The sequence below is a fragment of the Rattus norvegicus genome, chromosome 7, assembly GCF_036323735.1.
Source record: "Rattus norvegicus strain BN/NHsdMcwi chromosome 7, GRCr8, whole genome shotgun sequence".
NCBI lineage: Eukaryota > Metazoa > Chordata > Mammalia > Rodentia > Muridae > Rattus > Rattus norvegicus.
In genome coordinates, this window is record NC_086025.1 from 853770 (window position 1) to 872683 (window position 18914).

The 18914-nt window shown below is 41.3% G+C and overlaps 1 protein-coding gene across 4 annotated transcripts; it reads left to right on the plus strand.

The window, feature by feature from the left end:
* The first annotated feature begins 1506 nt into the window (after window positions 1-1506).
* On the plus strand, window positions 1507-18208 carry LOC134479640 (DNA primase small subunit). Of its 4 annotated transcripts, none has more exons than XM_063264392.1 (13): window positions 1507-1696; window positions 2300-2457; window positions 4600-4706; window positions 4771-4844; window positions 6643-6779; window positions 8221-8279; window positions 8826-8935; window positions 12343-12434; window positions 12560-12698; window positions 14402-14471; window positions 14952-15037; window positions 17256-17354; window positions 17863-18208. In XM_063264392.1, exons 1-13 carry the CDS (start codon window positions 1594-1596, stop codon window positions 17880-17882), a joined length of 1254 nt encoding a protein of 417 aa, XP_063120462.1. In that variant the 5' UTR covers window positions 1507-1593; the 3' UTR covers window positions 17883-18208. The 4 variants fall into 4 exon arrangements, 3 of the variants coding, with proteins under 3 accessions (XP_063120462.1, XP_063120463.1, XP_063120464.1); XR_010053184.1 differs by lacking the exon at window positions 17863-18208 and adding an exon at window positions 16807-16997 and having other exon boundaries at window positions 1520-1696; XM_063264394.1 differs by lacking the exon at window positions 2300-2457 and having other exon boundaries at window positions 1554-1696.
* The last annotated feature ends 706 nt before the right edge of the window (window positions 18209-18914 follow it).

Genomic DNA, 18914 nt, shown 5'->3' on the forward strand with positions numbered 1-18914 from the left:
AAAACTACAGGATCTCGGGGCTGGGGATTTAGCTCAGTGGTAGAGCGCTTACCTAGGAAGCGCAAGGCCCTGGGTTCAGTCCCCAGCTCCGAAAAAAAAAGAACCAAAAAAAAAAAAAAAAAAACTACAGGATCTCCATGACACAGGATATCAGAGAGGAGTCCCAGTGAGGCTCCAGTATTGACAGAGCAGCAGAAGTCAAAGGCCTTGAACCAGTCCCATGACTCATTGCAATGAACATTTGCAAGTAAAGATGTGTAGACAAAAAGGTATACTGTGGGACACACTGTGACAGACTACAGCTCTCACAACCAGATTTTTTTTTTTCTTTTAGTGGGGAGGTTGTGAGGGTGGAGGGCAGGTACAAGGGAGCAGAGAGATAAGTGGGGTTGGGGTGCATAATGTGAAATTTACCAAAAACCAATAAAAAGTTTTAAAAAAAGAAAGAGAAAGGAAAGATGAATATATTTTTAAAAATACAAAATAAAATAACATGACTATCAAAATAGGTGTTTAAAAATTAAACTTAAAAAATAAGAAGCAGGGCTGGATACTGACGGCTCAGGGGTTAAGAGCACTGACTGCTCTTCCAGAGGTTCTGAGTTCAAATCCCAGCAGCCACATGGTGGTTTACAACCATCTGTAATGAGATCTGGTGCCCCCTTCTGTAAATAAGTAAATCCTTTTAAAAAATAAAATAAAATAAAAAGAATCTCGAAAAGAATTTTAATCATAAGTTAATTAATTAATTAATTAATTGGATTTTAAAATATGATTTTCAAGTGACACGATACTGATGTGGTCATCAGACTGGCCATCTAGTCCATAGTGGTGAGAAGATACATCATGTCACCGTAAAGCTGACTGGTATATTAGCACATCGGCAGGAAATGAGCTGACGCCATAGTTTTAAAAGCTCTCTCTGATTCTTCTAATTCATATTTTAGTATTTCTGGGAATTCTGTTTAAGAGACTAACTCTACAGGGTGTGGCCCCTCCCCCGCCCCTTTTTATTATTTATTTTATATGAACTTTTCACATTCCTGTGGGCCTTTGTATTTGTACCAAAAGTGTAAAATGGTGTTTGACTCACTTGCCATAGAAAACTTAGACTATGGGGTTGGGGATTTAGCTCAGTGGTAGAGCGCTTGCCTAGGAAGCGCAAGGCCCTGGGTTCGGTCCCCAGCTCCGAAAAAAAGAAAAGGGAAAAAAAAAGAAAACTTAGACTAAATAGCCTTTGATTTTTCTCACGTGGTCTTCATTTCGAATAATGAATACAGTAACTCTTGACAATTTTCCAAAATCTCTTTATGAGATATTGATATTATCTCTAAAATATTCATCTTTTGCACAGGACTTTTTAAAATCCTATCATTACTAATCTAAGTCAATATACTAACGGTCTCTCCTTCTCTGGGACAACCCTCTTGCTAAAAAGAGAAGTCGGAGTCCGCCGCACCTGCGAGACTTGCAAGAACTACAATTCCCAGAGGCCTCGGCGGTGGCGTGGGTCCATGCGTGCGCAACCGTGGAGTCCTGTGCTGTTCCCGCCAATTCTCGTGTCAGTCCTGTCTGGGTCTAGTTCCTTACTTCATGGAGCTATTTGATCCCGCGGAGCTGCCGGAGCTACTCAAGCTTTATTACCGAAGACTCTTTCCTTACGCCCAGTACTATCGTTGGCTCAACTATGGCGGAGGTAATGGAGGCTGGAACGGGATGGTAGTGGGGCTGGGAGCGGTGTGTGAGGAAATTCTGGGCGGGATATCCTTATATACTGTGTAAAGGCCCTCGGTGCCGATGGGAGTTATCTCCATCCCTCCTCATCACCTTTAAGGTACAAAAAGACAGGGGAACCTAATGACCATACTGTGTAAATGAAAGAGAGAAAGGAAGGGACCAACAACAAGCAAGCACGGAGATGTGACCTCCAACCAGGTCCTAGGAAGAAGAAAGGGACGTTCTTCATGGATGACTGGCATTTCGTCTTTGAAGAGTTTACACCTCCTTGTTTATTGGTCCCTAGAAAATGTGAAATTTTATGCCCCTTCAGATTACAGGCTATTTAGAACAGTGCTGGGCACAGGGCACTCATCAAAAATATGTCAGAGAGCCTAGTGATTCATACCTGTAATCCTTACATTCGGAAGGTTGGGGCAGGTGGCTTTTCATGTAGCCTGGGCTTTACATAGTAAGTTCTACGGCTGCCTAGTCTACACAATAAGATTCTATCGTTTAAAAATGTCTTCCTGTTAGTTAAGGTGATATAATTCCCTAAATTGAAATTAAAATTATTTTGCAGTGACAAAGAATTACTTTCAACACCGTGAATTCTCATTCACACTGAAAGATGATATTTACATTCGCTACCAGTCCTTCAACAACCAGAGTGATCTGGAAAAGGAGATGCAGAAAATGAATCCATATAAGATTGATATAGGTGCAGTATATTCTCACAGAGTAAGGAATCTTTTTTGTTGTTTTTGTATTTTGTTTGTATTTTTTTTTTTGTTTCATAACCCAGAGTGAGTTGGTGCCCCCAAGTTTTGAAGGTAATGTTTTAGAGTCTATTGTAGTTGATGAAACAGCTTTTCGGCAAGTAAATTTTAGTCTCGTTTAGACACTCTACTGACTGAAAAATCACTTGGCTGCTAATACCTTGCCTTCTTACTAGGTTTAGAAAAAAAAGGAAGCTTTGGGCTAGAATGTAGCTCATTGATAAGAGTATGTGCCCGGCATGCACAGCACAAACTGTTGGATTCCGTGCCTAAGAACGCATAAAGCAGGTGTGATGTGCATTGTCTGAGTCCCAGCCTAAAGGAGGCAGAGGCCAGTTTTAAATGCATGAGACCATGTCTTTAAAAAAAAAAACATTTTTTGCTGGGGTCCTGGCATTACTCCTCTAATCCTGGAGACAGGAGGATCTGTGAGTTGGAGTTTGAGGCTAGCCTCATCCACAGAGTGTACTGGGACAGCCAGGGCTGCCAGAGGCACTGAGGGCAAGGAGCACAACTTTGATTTGGTTGGCTGAAAGCCAAAATAAAACAAACTTATGTTCAAAAAACCATAAGCCCAAGGCCAGGGAGATAATTCTATTGGTAAAGTGCTTGCCAAAGGACCTGAGTTGGGAATCCCCAGTACCCTGTTAAAAGCCCTCAAGGCTGGGACAAAAAAAAAAAAATCCCTGGAGTTTGCTGGCCAGACAGACTAGCTGAACCAGGGAGAGACCAGAGACCCTGTCTCAGTTAAGTAAACACCCAACCCCAGCCTACACAGGTGCATCTGCACACAAGCAAACACACAGACGCCCATACAGTAAGTATAAAAGATTTTGCTAAATTTCTCAGGAAAGAGGCTAGAATGTATATTAGTCGTAGAATATGTGTTGTGTGAGTTGTGAGACCTTACATTTGAAGGTCAGCCATAGAGCGTGTGTCGTGTGAAACCCTACATTTTATCCCTGTTGAACCAGGGTGTGGGGAACTAACACCATTCTAGTTCTCTCCTTACTGCATGAGACCTGGAAGCTCTTAGGATTTTCTGTCAATCTTTTCTCTTCCTAGCTCTGAAAATGTACTACTGTGCACCATGGCATGTGCCTTTTAATGTCTGTTCTGATAGGTATCTATGGACCCTTACAATACCCATCATCTTTATTATTGGGGAAGCTGTATCTTTTTCTAAATATCCTGTCCTTTTTTTTTTCAATATCTTATTTTCAAGGATTTCAATGATAGATCATTAAACTCTCTTTGCAGTCTTAACACTCCACACACACACACGCACACATACATACACAGCCATGTATAATCTTGCTTTTGCCAGAAGTTGCCAGAATTGTAGGTATGTACCAAAGCACTCACCAGTGGGGTGTGATGTTTTACTGAGAAGCGATTTGGCTGAGCCATATTCTTAGGGACTCTCTGAGCTAAGTTTGCCTAGATCTTTGTCGGGATAAAATCTCCACTAACATAGAGACCTCTGTTTAGATCCTAGAACAGTGCCCAACACATCTGGTCAAATTCTTCTGAAGGAATCCAGTCTCATTCCTGGGTTATCAGTGAAAGCCAACAGCTGTGAGGAGAAGGGCCTGAGTCTCTGGATAAAGAGCTGACTCAACAGGAAAAGCACTTGCTTTGGACCTGAGTTCAGACCTCCAGCACCTACATAAAAGCTGGCTATGTCCACACTCGGCCTTATGACATCAGTTCTGGGCAGGACGGAGGACACTGGGGCTTGCTGGGAATCAAGGGCAGCCTGGGCTACATGAGACCTTGTCTCAAAACAACAACAGAGATTCATTTGAGGAAATATTTTTTAATATGTCGAAGGGACCTAAATAAGTATATATGTGTAAAACACCCTGTAATAGGGAATTATTTGTATAGACCTTTACTTATTAGAAGCCTAACATAGCTTTGTTATTCATTACAACACCCTATTTTAAGTCCATAAAAAACAAAGCTGCCATCAATTCAAACTGTATGAGCTCCACGGTATCTAAAGTGTCCTAGACGGGGTATTGTGCAGCATCTCTGACTTACTGCGTGTGAATAGACACGGGCAGCTCTTACAGAACCTGATGCCGTTTTGTATCTGTAGCCCAGCCAACACAACACAGTGAAGCTGGGGGCTTTCCAGGCTCAGGAGAAAGAACTGGTCTTTGACATTGACATGACAGACTATGACGACGTAAGGAGATGCTGCAGGTAAGCGCCTTCCTGCTGGGGTAGGTGATGTTACTGGCAGTGAGTAATGACGGCTGTGTTCCAGTTCCGCAGACATATGCTCCAAGTGCTGGACTCTCATGACAATGGCCATGCGCATCATAGATCGGGCATTGAAGGGTATGTGTCAGTGTGTCATATGTGTCTGTGTTGTGTCATGTGTGTCAGTGTGTCATATGTGTTAGTGTGTTGAGTGTTGTATGTGTTAGTGTATTGTACATGTCAGTAGTGTGTTGTGTCAGTGTGTTGTGTGTGGTATGTGTTAGTGTGTTGTGCATTTCAGTGTGTTATCCACTCGGTCTCTGTATTTCATTATCAGATCTCATACATGTCTAATATTTTCCCCTGAAACATAAGAGAAAAAACAAGGGCTGGAGAGATGGCTCAGTGGTTAGGAGCACTGACTGCTCTTCCAGAGGTCCTGAGTTCAATTCCCAGCAACCACATGGTGGCTCACAAGCATCTGTAATGAGATCTGATGCCCTCTTCTGGTGTGTCTGAAGACAGCGACAGTGTACTTATACATAAAATAAAAAATCTTAAAAAAAAAAAAAAAGAGAGAGAAAACAAGAGAGAAAAATTAGTATTAAAAACGTTAATACAGGTGTATACAAATCAGTGTATCTTCCCCCAGTACAGTCTGCTGTGGAGCAGCTCTGCGTGCTAGGTTCTATTCTCCATACAAGACATGAAATATAAAGAAACAGTCTTACCCAGGCTGGTTCTAAACTTGCTGTATTGCCAAGGATGACCTTGAACTCCCCCTCACCCCTCAAATTACAGGACCTCTGAGCTGGTTCCTTCTGTTGTGTGGTTTGCCTCACAGCTGCCTCTCTTCTATCTCTAAGGGATCCAGTACCATCCTTCTGGCCTCTGTAGGCACCATCACATACACATGAATATTAATGAAAATAAATCAAGGAAGAAATAAATCCTTGGGCTGGAGAGATGGCTCAGTGGTTAAGAGCACTGACTGCTCTTCCAGAGGTCCTGAGTTCAAATCCCAGCAACCACATGGTGGCTCATAACCATCTGTAATGAGATCTGATGCCCTCTTCTGGTGTGTTAAAGACAGCTACAGTATATTAATATATAATAAATAAAAATAAAAAAACAGTTTAAAAAGATTTATTTATTAAAAAAAATAAATAAATCCTTGTTAGGAAGACAGTGATGGGTAAGAAAGGCCAGTGCTCCAATGACAGCGAGCGCTCCAGGCGCATGGCAAGTTGTGGGTAAGTTGGCATGGGGAAAATGAGGAACTGTCACCATGTAAGCGTGAGCGCCTGAGTTTGGCTCTGCAGCACCTCTGTAAAAGCCAAGCGTGGTGGCACATACCTGAAACCACAGCACAGGCTGGTGGAGACAGGATTCCCAAGGCTTGCCCAGCCAACCTGTGTAGCTAAATCAGTGAGCTCCACAGGCAGTGAGAGACCTCAGAAGATTGGACGGCAACAGAGGACAACACCCAGCATCAGCCTCTGAGATCCCCGTGTACATGCACAGGCATATGTCAAAACCACAAATTAAAAAGTAAAACATGAGAAAGCCTGGTCTGGTGGTGCATAGGAGTAATTTCGAGGGTCAGGGTAGGAGGATCAGGAGTTCAAGAGCAAGTGTGAGACCAGCCTGGGTGGGTTATCTGGATGGTAGCAGTAGACACTTAATTTCTTCCCTCGGGAGGCAGAGGTAGGCTGATAGATGGAGCTCTATAGACAGCCAGGGCTACACAAAGAAACCTTGTCTCAAAAGAACAAACAAAAAGCCATCCTGGGTAACTTAAGACTTTGTCTCAAAATGCATCACCCTGCCTGGGAGGGGCACACGTGGAAAGTGAGAGTGTGTGTGGAAAATGTGAGCATTGGATAAGCAAGGTTATAGAATCGTTTTAAACCCTATTGTTTCTATCACTCCTCAGAGGACTTTGGATTTAAGCACCGCCTCTGGGTGTATTCAGGAAGGAGAGGTGTACATTGTTGGGTCTGTGATGAGTCTGTTCGAAAGCTGTCCTCTGCTGTTCGCTCCGGGATCGTGGAGTACTTGAGTCTTATAAAGGTAATGGTCTCTTAATTAACAGTCTCCATCATTCTCTAGAAGATATTACCCAGAACTTTTTTTTTAAGATTTATTTAATTTATATGAGTCCACTCTAGCTGTCTTCATGCACCCCAGAAGACGGCATCAGATCCCATTACAGATGGTTGTGAGATGGGAATTGAACTCAGGATCTCTGGAAGAGCAGTCAGTGCGCTAAATGGCTCAGCCATCTCTCCAGCCCCACAGACCTTTTAATGAAACAGAGAATATATTTTTTATAGCATTCATATCCTAGAGTAAGTGAACTTAGCAATGATCATGTAAAGCCATAATAGCTACTTTTAAAAGATACTTGCACATGTGAGTGTGGGCAGGCGCGCACACACACACACACACACACACACACACACACACACACACACAGAGCTCAGGTAGCATTGCAGGAAAGAATAGAAAGAAAGAGCCAGAGGATGGGGAGACGTCTTCTTGGACATGACATGGCCAATGCACTCGTGTGCTCACTATAGCTGGGCTATGTGTTTAAGTCCTTCACGTGAGGAGGGTTAGCAACAGTTCATTTCTCATGGATGTAAGAAGACCACCGCCAGGCCCCATTCCTTCATGTGGGCGTCCTGAGGGAGGACATGTCCTCATCACTGCTAGTAAGTGGCCCTTGCTCTGGGAAATAACTTCTCACCCACACTGGGGCAAGAAACTTCAATTAAACTCAGCGATTCTCAGACATAAATGAGCAGAAAATGGGAAGAAGGGTTTCAATAAGGGAGGGTGGGGAGAGGAATGGGGGTGGTGGTAAAATAACTAAAATTTATCATAAAATATGTGAAACTGAAACAATAAATTATACACACACACACACACACACACACACACACACACACACACACATATATATGAATATGTGTGGCATCTCATGACCATAATTCTAGCACTTGGGATCTGAAGCAGGAAGGTGGCTGTGAGGTTCATTCAGGTCAGCCTGGGCTGTAGAATGAGACCTTGTCTCCAACATCAGCAACAAGAAGATACTAAATGTTTTGTTGCTAAGCATCCTCCATTGTAACAAAAGGAATTTTGTTAAAGGAAGTTGGTGTTGATACTCTGGGCTGGAGAGATGATGACTCAGTGGTTAAAGCCACTGTCTACTCCCACTTCCCAGGACCTGACCTGGTCTTGCCACCTTTTTAGCTACACTTTTGTCTCACACACACACACACACACACACACACACACACGTACACACACACGTACACACATACACAAAAGATAAAGTAAATCTTTCTAAGAAAATAAAAAAGCATCCAAGCTTCTGTACTTCAGAATTTAGCCACTGTCTTTGGCTTTATATAGCTTTAAATGGGATAATAGAACCTATTATAGCTGTTTTTAATTTATGCTTTGTAATATACATAAAATTCTTTTTTGGTGGTTTGTTTTTCAGGGTGGTCACGATGTTAAAAAGAAGGTTCACCTAAATGAGAAAGTTCACCCTTTTGTCAGGTCTGTTGGGAAAGACCCAGAGGGTCTTTGGTTTGCCACATGGGCTTGTGGATCCTCTTGCTGCCAGTTTTCACCACCAAGTAGTGTTTCCATTAACAGTTGCAGCCAAAGGCCTCCAACTTTAAGTTGTCCTGTTCCCATGTGTTCTGTCATTTTCAATAACCTTCAGGACTTTAAAAGAAACATGACAGTACTTCCACTTAAAGACAAGAGAAGTGGGTTTTAGAGAACTGTATGGTTTGCTTGACATCACCCGAGCAGTTGTCAACATCTAGCATGTAGGTCCTGGTTTACTTAATTCTAGCTGTTTCTACCCCAGTTTCACCCTGTGACCTTGATAAATGCTGGAGGCACCCCCTTTCCCAAATACCTACTTATTCTGCTAGGCTATTTCTGCTTTCAGTGTCTAGTTTTAAACTCAACTAACAGAAAGGTCTAGTTCCATTTATCTAGTTATAGAAATTCAGGAAAAATAGTGACCTCACCTAGTAGAATGCCTGTGTACCCTGTTTCTTACTAACACTGTTGTTACTGTTGTTCCTACAGAAAATCTATAAACATAATTAAAAAGTACTTTGAAGAATATGCCTTAGTTGACCAAGATATTCTTGAAAATAAAGAAAACTGGGATAAGATTTTAGCCCTTGTTCCTGAGAATATCCTTTCCTGTGGTTACTATGTAAGCCAGTTGTGTTGGTCTGTGACATATAGATGTGTGCACTTACATAGTCTCTGTGACATTATACATACAGATATTAGACATTATACATATAGATGTGTGCTGCTTGCATAGTCTCTGTGACATTATACATGTGTGTGTTTACTTAGTCTCTGTGACATTATACATATGTACTGTTTGCATAGTCTCTGTGACATTATACATGTGTGCATTTACTTATTCTCTGTGACATTATACATGTGTGTGTTTACTTAGTCTCTGTGACATTATACATGTGTGCGTTTACTTAGTCTCTGTGACATTATACATGTGTGCATTTACTTAGTCTCTGTGACATTATACATGTGTGTGTTTATTTAGTCTCTGTGACATTATACATATGTACTGTTTGCATAGTCTCTGTGACATTATACATGTGTGCATTTACTTAGTCTCTGTGACATTATACATGTGTGTGTTTACTTAGTCTCTGTGACATTATACATGTGTGTGTTTACTTAGTCTCTGTGACATTATACATGTGTGTGTTTACTTAGTCTCTGTGACATTATACATGTGTACTGTTTGCATAGTCTCTGTGACATTATACATGTGTGTGTTTACTTAGTCTCTGTGACATTATACATGTGTGTGTTTACTTAGTCTCTGTGACATTATACATGTGTACTGTTTGCATAGTCTCTGTGACATTATACATGTGTGTGTTTACTTAGTCTTTGTGACATTATACATGTGTGTGTTTACTTAGTATCTGTGACATTATACATGTGTGTGTTTACTTAGTCTCTGTGACATTATACATGTGTGTGTTTACTTAGTCTCTGTGACATTATACATGTGTGTGTTTACTTAGTCTCTGTGACATTATACATGTGTGTGTTTACTTAGTCTTTGTGACATTATACATGTGTGTGTTTACTTAGTCTCTGTGACATTATACATGTGTGTGTTTACTTAGTCTCTGTGACATTATACATATGTACTGTTTGCATAGTCTCTGTGACATTATACATGTGTGCGTTTACTTAGTCTCTGTGACATTATACATGTGTGCGTTTACTTAGTCTCTGTGACATTATACATGTGTGTGTTTACTTAGTCTCTGTGACATTATACATGTGTGCATTTACTTAGTCTCTGTGACATTATACATATGTACTGTTTGCATAGTCTCTGTGACATTATACATGTGTGTGTTTACTTAGTCTCTGTGACATTATACATGTGTGTGTTTACTTAGTCTCTGTGACATTATACATGTGTGCGTTTACTTAGTCTCTGTGACATTATACATGTGTGTGTTTACTTAGTCTCTGTGACATTATACATGTGTGTGTTTACTTAGTCTCTGTGACATTATACATGTGTGTGTTTAGTCTCTGTGACATTATACATGTGTGTGTTTACTTAGTCTCTGTGACATTATACATGTGTGTGTTTACTTAGTCTCTGTGACATTATACATATGTACTGTTTGCATAGTCTCTGTGACATTATACATGTGTGTGTTTGCATAGTCTCTGTGACATTATACATGTGTGTGTTTACTTAGTCTCTGTGACATTATACATGTGTGTGTTTACTTAGTCTCTGTGACATTATACATGTGTGTGTTTACTTAGTCTCTGTGACATTATACATGTGTGTGTTTACTTAGTCTCTGTGACATTATACATATGTACTGTTTGCATAGTCTCTGTGACATTATACATGTGTGTGTTTGCATAGTCTCTGTGACATTATACATGTGTGTGTTTACTTAGTCTCTGTGACATTATACATGTGTGTGTTTACTTAGTCTCTGTGACATTATACATGTGTGTGTTTACTTAGTCTCTGTGACATTATACATGTGTGTGTTTACTTAGTCTCTGTGACATTATACATGTGTGTGTTTACTTAGTCTTTGTGACATTATACATGTGTGTGTTTACTTAGTCTCTGTGACATTATACATGTGTGTGTTTACTTAGTCTCTGTGACATTATACATATGTACTGTTTGCATAGTCTCTGTGACATTATACATGTGTGCGTTTACTTAGTCTCTGTGACATTATACATGTGTGCGTTTACTTAGTCTCTGTGACATTATACATGTGTGTGTTTACTTAGTCTCTGTGACATTATACATGTGTGCATTTACTTAGTCTCTGTGACATTATACATATGTACTGTTTGCATAGTCTCTGTGACATTATACATGTGTGTGTTTACTTAGTCTCTGTGACATTATACATGTGTGTGTTTACTTAGTCTCTGTGACATTATACATGTGTGCGTTTACTTAGTCTCTGTGACATTATACATGTGTGTGTTTACTTAGTCTCTGTGACATTATACATGTGTGTGTTTACTTAGTCTCTGTGACATTATACATGTGTGTGTTTAGTCTCTGTGACATTATACATGTGTGTTTACTTAGTCTCTGTGACATTATACATGTGTGTGTTTACTTAGTCTCTGTGACATTATACATATGTACTGTTTGCATAGTCTCTGTGACATTATACATGTGTGTGTTTGCATAGTCTCTGTGACATTATACATGTGTGTGTTTACTTAGTCTCTGTGACATTATACATGTGTGTGTTTACTTAGTCTCTGTGACATTATACATGTGTGTGTTTGCATAGTCTCTGTGACATTATACATGTGTGTGTTTACTTAGTCTCTGTGACATTATACATGTGTGTGTTTACTTAGTCTCTGTGACATTATACATGTGTGCGTTTGCATAGTCTCTGTGACATTATACATGTGTGTGTTTGCATAGTCTCTGTGACATTATACATGTGTGTGTTTGCATAGTCTCTGTGACATTATACATGTGTGTTTATTTAGTCTCTGTGACATTATACATGTGTGTGTTTACTTAGTCTCTGTGACATTATACATGTGTGTGTTTACTTAGTCTCTGTGACATTATACATGTGTGTGTTTACTTAGTCTCTGTGACATTATACATGTGTGCTACCTGCACAGTCTCTTATGTTCCTAGATGTTTAATCTTTTGTTTTATGCAGTTATCTCCTGCACTTCTACATTTTTGTATCACTGGGATACAGTAAGAAATGGAACCATTTTGTAAAATAGTTTCTTCATTTTATAAGTTGTTCCTAGAATAAGTGGTTAATGATGAGGAGTCATTTCATTTAGATATGATGTGTCATAAATACCTTCTAATTATGCTAGCATTCTCTTCTGCCAGGTCACTACTATAGTTGACCAAGGGAATTTCAATGCCATAAATAAAAGCACTTGTGTTTTAGGAATCATTAATACCTTCTGAATGTGCGAAGCTTCAACATTCTGGTAATAATATGTACTAAAGACTTATTCGTTGAATTATCCCAAGTGAGCATGGTCCTTAATGAAGCATCACCAGTTCATGATGAGCTGCAAAAAGGGTTTCAGAGATTTCACAGTTCACCTCAGCGCTGGGAATACCTGAGGAAAGTGGCCAGTGCACCACAGGTACACACCCCTGGGATCCGTAGTCATCAATGTCAGCACAGTTCTAATCGAGTTATGACTGTTTGTGCTTTAAAAATGGTTAAAGTTCCTTCTGATCCTCATTGTGGTCTCGTGTGTGCTTTTAGAATACCAAGAATGATAAGTGTGGCCCCTGGCTAGAATGGGAGATTATGCTCCAGTACTGTTTCCCACGCCTGGATATCAACGTCAGCAAAGGAGTCAACCATTTACTGAAGAGCCCTTTTAGTGTTCACCCTAAGACAGGTATGATGCAAAGAAAGTAAGGAAAACATTTCTTTCATTCTGTTTTGTGAGACAAGGTCTCACAGTGCAGCCCTGGCTGGCGTGGGACTCACTCACAGAAATCCTCCCTCCCGTCTTTGCCTCAGAGTGCTGGGATTAAAGGCATGTGTTGCCACGGCTGGCTTCTTATGTGTTAGCAAGGGTGTCATTAGTTGCAAATGCATGTGTCTGTGAAGTGAAAGGTTGAAGAGTTAACTTGTTGGCTACTACCTACCTATGTTCCCTTTGTTGGTTAAGGAGCTACCAAGAGAATTGCTGCTATGTAAAGGTTAGGGTTAAGGGGCATGTAACTCAGTTTGTAGAGTGCTTGCCTAGCACACACAAAACCCTGGGCTCCATCCCCAGCAACTATAAACTGTGTGTGATGGCACAGGCCTATAATCCCACTAGTTAGGAAGAGGACACAGGAGGATCAGTTTAAAGTCGTCAGCAATGTGGAACTTGAGGCCAGCCTAGGCTATCTGACAGCCTTGTCTAAAAAAAGAAAGGAAGGAAGGAAAGAAGGAAGGAAGGAAGGGAAAAGAAAAGGAAAAAACAAACTGAAGCCTAGAACAAAGATTTTACATATTTGTGACCCAGCACTTAGAAGGTAGAAGCAAGAGTTAGAAACCTGGGAGGTGGAAGGAAGGTCAGAGTCATCCTTGGCTACACAGCAAGTTTCAGGCCAGCCAGGGTTCCATAGTGGACCGCATTTCAAAAGGAATCATTGTATACCGAGCTCCTAGATACTCATTTTATGTATTTCCTCGGGTGTCAATTGGTAAGATAATGCTACTAAAGGTCACGGGTCAGTCACCAGTATCACCTTTAGAGAAATAATGTTTACTCTATTAGCAAGCAGACATCACTGTCTATTTTATACAAACTAAGCTGCCTGTTGCTAGATACCATTGTCTGTGCAGCCCATCATCTGACCAAAATATCATTATGGGCACATGACCATGTATTTCCACAATATTTCGTAAAGATGTACATTGTGGGACTGCTGAGGTGGCTCAGTGGGTAGAAGGCACTTCCAGAGGACCTGAGTTCAAATCCCAACACCCACGTTACGAAGCTCGCAGCTGCCTATAAACCAAGGGAATCTGATGCCTCTGTCCCCTGCAAGCACCTGCGCTCGTGTTCATAGAACACACACAGAGACATTAAATTTCAGATGTCCATTGAGGTCAAGTGTAGCAGTGAATGCATATAGTCTCTTCACTCAGAAGGTTCAGAAGTTCAAGACCAGATCAGGCTACATAATGAGACTTTAGTTCAAAACAAGCTCAGTGTGGTGTCTCATGCATATAATTCATCCCAGTACCCAGGCAGAGACAGAAAGATGGTTGCAAATTCAAAGCCAGCCTTCTCTACATGGCAGTGCTTCAAGAACGATTAGGGCTATATAGTGGGACCCTATCTCCAAAAACTGTATTTAAAACAAAACTCCTTGTAATAGTAAAGATTTTGAAAAAAAGACTTGCCGTGTGTGTGTGTGTGTGTGTGTGTGTGTGTGTGTGTGTGTGTGTGTGTGTATGTGTATGATACTAAGAATTGAACCCAGGACCTTAAGCATGCAAGTCACTAAACTACATCCCCAGAACTTTGTAAAATTTTAACCAAAAATAATTCAGAGACACAACAACCCACAGTCATGCATTTATAACCTCTGGCTCTTACAGGTCGCATTTCTGTGCCTATCGATTTTCAGAAAGTGGATCAGTTTGATCCATTTGTTGTTCCAACTATAAGGTATGTTCCCAATCAGTGATCATTCCTCATTTGTGACTTTTTTTTAAATTTTAAATAGATTATACATGATCCCTAGACGGAGAAGTAATGAATGACATGCCGTGATCCAGAGACAGAGGCAGGAAGCTCCCAAGCTCTAGGTTGGGGAGCAAGAGTGTAGCTTAGTTGGATGGCATATATAATAGCAGGTGTGTGGTATACACCTGTAACCTCAGGCCTCAGAACTCAAGGCCGTCCTTGACTACATCACAAGTTCAAGGCCACCCTGGTATACATGAGACCCTATTGAGCTGGCACGTTGGTTGTTTGCCTGTTGTTATGTGCCACAAGTGCCAAGGCCTTTTACATGTGCAGGCAGCCTCTCTACCACTGAGCTGTACCTCAGACACATGGCTTTCCCAGAGGATTTTGAGTGCTTGTATGCCACTGGGTGATGTGGGACCAGGAACCAACCCCAAGGTTCTTTTGTGTGGCTTACAGTGCTATCTGCCGGGAATTGGATGTGGTTTCCACCACTGAGAAGGAGAAGGAGGAAAATGAAACTGACAGCAGACACAGAGTCAGAGGTAAGCTACTGTGCCAAGGCTTCCTGAACGGGCAGCTTTTTGCCTGTCTGCACTCCTGGAGGCAACAATCCTTAGAAGCCAGCCACCCTAGGCCGCTGTCTGTCCTAAAACCAGCTCCGTGGTAAATTCTGTTGTGGAGTGCTTTCTCTGGTTAGATATATTCCCAAGCAGTTCGTTTTCTGGTTTTAGAGTTGTTTGAAATGGGATATTTGGGGCTGGAGAGATGGCCCAGTAGTTAAGAGCACTGGCTGTTCTTCCAAAGGACCCCAGTTCAATTCCCAGCACCCACATGGCAGCTCACAGCTACCTGTAACTCCAGTCCTAGGCGATCTGACCAAAGACATGCATGAAACACCAATGCACCAAAAAATAAATAAAAATTTAAAAAAAGTTAAATGGGATATTTTTCCTAATTTCTTTTTTTAAATATTTATTATATATGAGTACACTATAACTGTCTTCAGATACCAGAAGAGGGCATCAGATCTCTTTACAGATGATTTTGAGCCACCATGTGGTTGCTGGGAATTGAACTCAGGACCTCTGGAAGAGCAGTCGGGCCTCTTAACCACTGAGCCACCTCTCCAGCCCCCTAATTTCTTTCTCTGAGAATACATATAAAGGCAGACTTTGTACCCTGCAAGTTTTCTAGGCTATTCTAGAGAGTCTTTAAAGAATCATGTCATTGGGGTTGGGGATTTAGCTCAGTGGTAGAGCGCTTGCCTAGCAAGCGCAGGCCCTGGGTTCGGTCCCCAGCTCCGGAAAAAAAAAAGTAAAAAAAAAAAAAAAAAAAAGAATCATGTCATCTGTAAATACAGATAGTATGACTTGTCTTCCTCCTTTCCTGTTTTTATCAACTTTAGGTCTATCTTTTTTGTAACTGCTAGAGCTAAGATTTTGAGCATTGTATCAAATAAAGAGTAGAGGAGGTGATGAGAGAATTCTCAGCAGTTAAGAGAGCAGGCTGCTCTTGCAGAGGACCCAGGTTTAATTTCCAGCCCCCACACTGTAAGAGCTGGTTGTAACTCAAGTCCCAGGAGTGCCCTTTTCTGGCTTCAGTCGGTACTGCATGCATGTGGCACAGAGACACATTCAGGCAAACACTCATACACATGAAATTAAAAGAGTCTAAAAAGGCAAAAGAAATAAGAGGGGAGGCAGGCATCCTTGTCTTGTTCTTGATTTTTAGAGGAAAAGTTCTTGGTCTGTCTCCACTTTACATAACGTTGTCTATGGGTTTATTATATATAACCTTTATCGTTCTGAGGTCTGTTCCAGCTTTGATCATGAGGGCACACTGAACTTTGTCAAATGCATCAGTAGAAACCCGTGCGGTTCTGCCTTGAGTTTATTTATACGATGCATTACATTTATTGATTGCATATGTTGAACCAAACTTGCCTCTCCAGCAGGAAGTCTACTTGTTCATAGTGTATAATCTTCAATCTGTCCCCGATTCAGCTTGCAAGTGTTTTGCAAGAATTTTTACATCTATGCTCATCAAAGAAATTGGTCTGTAGTTGTGTGTGTGTGTGTGTGTGTGTGTGTGTTGTTGTTGTTGTTGTTGTTGTTGTTGTTGTTGTTGTTGCTGTGGTTGTGGTTGTGGTTGTTGTTGTGTCTTTACCTGGTTTTGCTACTAGGATAATATTGCCTTCATAGAATGAATCTGGTGGTGTTCCTCCTTTTCTGTTTGTGGAACAAACTTTTTAAAAATTGGTATGAGATAATCCTTGATAACTCAAACATGGTGCACATGCCTTTAATCTTAGCACTTGGGAGGCAGAGGCTGGAGAGTATCTGGGAGTTCAAGGTCAGCCTGGTCAACAAAGGGAGTTCAGGACCGTCGGAACTACACAGAGAAACCCTGTCTGTCTCAAAAAACTAGAGGGGCTGAGACATCAGTGCCTCTGTCCAGCTTCCACTTGTGGTATTCTATTCATGTCTCCTGGACTTAATTTTGGTATGTGATGTGCATCTAGAAATCCTTCTACTTCTGCTGAGTATAAGTTTTCATACTAATCACTACCGAGTCTCAGTATTTTGGAGGAATGTGTCAGAATAACACCTTCTGTTCTCTGTTTGATTCATTTATATCTCCTATTACGTTGACTAAAGGTTTGTCAGTCTTACTAACTTCTTCAAAAAACTGTTTGGTTCTAAAATATTCATGTTCTTTCTGACAGTGTGCTTGTTCTAATGTACATGTCTTATGACTTAGATTATAAAAGGACCAGCCTAGCACCATACGTGAAAGTATTTGAACAGTTTCTCGAAAACCTGGATAAATCTCGGAAAGGGGCACTTCTCAAGAAGAGCGGTAAGATGGGCTTCCCCTTGTCTTTGTAAAACTAATCTTTGTCTAATCTAGTTAAAAACAAATTACTGATTTATTGTGATTTTAGTTGGGTGTTTTTTGTTGCTTTACATTTATTTATTAGCTGTGTGTGTGTGTGTGTGTGTGTGTGTGTGTGTGTGTGTGTGTGTGTGCGCACGCGTGTAAGTCAGAAGACAGCTTGCAGTGGCTGGTTCTCTCCCACTCACGCAGGTCCTGGGTTTTGAACTCGGGTCTTCAGGCGTGACAGCAAGCACCCGCACCCGCACCCACTGAGCGGGCTTGCTGCCAAGTCCTCTGTATTCTCATTCTGCCCTGGATCAGCCTATAATTTGAACTTCAGCAAGTGTGAAAACAGGCCTTTGTATGTGGTGTGAATTAACAGCTTGAAACAAAGCAGAATAGGGAGATAAATGGTTTTATCTTCCTTTACTAATTCTTTCACTTAAACTACATTTTTACTTTTAAAATTTTGTTTTCTATTTTGTTTTAGATTTACAAAAAGATTTCTGAAGAAAACAACCCCATCAAACCAATGTGAATGCCTTCTACATTCAACCATGGAGCATTTAGTCAATGCAGTAGAATCGTCAGTGTGACTGAATCCTTAAAGCAGAGCTTTCTTTCTTTTCTTTCTTTTTTCTTTTTTTCGGAGCTGGGGACGAACCCAGGGCCTTGAGCTTGTTAGGCAAGCGCTCTACCACTGAGCTGAATCCCCAACCCCTCAGAGCTTTCTTTTGAGAAATCATTTATGTCAAAGAGACCTGGTTTCTGAGACCAAAGAGGGTGTCAAAGGCCCTGAAAGAAACAATAAATCAAGGAATAAATGCACTGCAAAAGTCTGTAAAATGTATTGTGTAAAAAGATAATCCTTAGGCTTCTGCTGTACTCAGTTCTGCCCGTCACTGTGCAGAGGCATAAGTGGGCAGGAGTTTGCTCAGAACTTCTATTTCAGCACTCTGGGACCCTCCCTCGCCTCCATGGTTTTATATAAATGACAGCCTTGTCCTTCAGCCGTGTAAGTTAGTCATGGCTCACACCTATGATCCCAGCACTTGGAAGTCTGTAGCAAGCTTGCTCTCATCTGTCCTCTCGTCCCTTCCCCGATCTGGATTCCCCTCCCCCCTCTCTAATGGCCGGCCTCTACTCCACCCCTCCCCCCCCCACCGCCCATCCCTCCTCTCCTCTCTCTCTGCCTTTCTCTATATCTATTACCCTCTCAACTCCCCTCCCTATGCCCTGAATAAACTCTGTTCTATACTAAAGAAATTGCCTCAGACCATGCAGGGCCAGGCTCAGCTACATCACAATCCATTTAAATTAGTCATGGTTCTTTAAAGGAACAGAACACATGTATATGCCAGTGAGGGAATGGACTTGTTCATGAGAAGGAAGAGCTCCCTTCTTCCGTGTCCTTTACACAGAAGGTGTGACCTCTTCAAACTAGCCAGATAGATTTGGGGTGGTTTTCCCACTTCAGTGACGTAATTAAAAATCCCTCACAGGTGTACCCAGCGCTTGGTTTTAGCAAATTCCGGTGGCCAA

What these genes read in the sequence shown, in the direction of transcription:
- LOC134479640 (XM_063264392.1), top strand. Translation starts at nt 1,594, where the DNA reads ATGGAGCTATTTGATCCCGCGGAGCTGCCGGAGCTACTCAAGCTTTAT. An exon ending in TTGGCTCAACTATGGCGGAG is followed by an intron (nt 1,697 to 2,299) that starts GTAATGGAGGCT and finishes ATTATTTTGCAG; the next exon opens with TGACAAAGAATTACTTTCAA. An exon ending in CAGCAGACACAGAGTCAGAG is followed by an intron (nt 15,038 to 17,255) that starts GTAAGCTACTGT and finishes CTTATGACTTAG; the next exon opens with ATTATAAAAGGACCAGCCTA.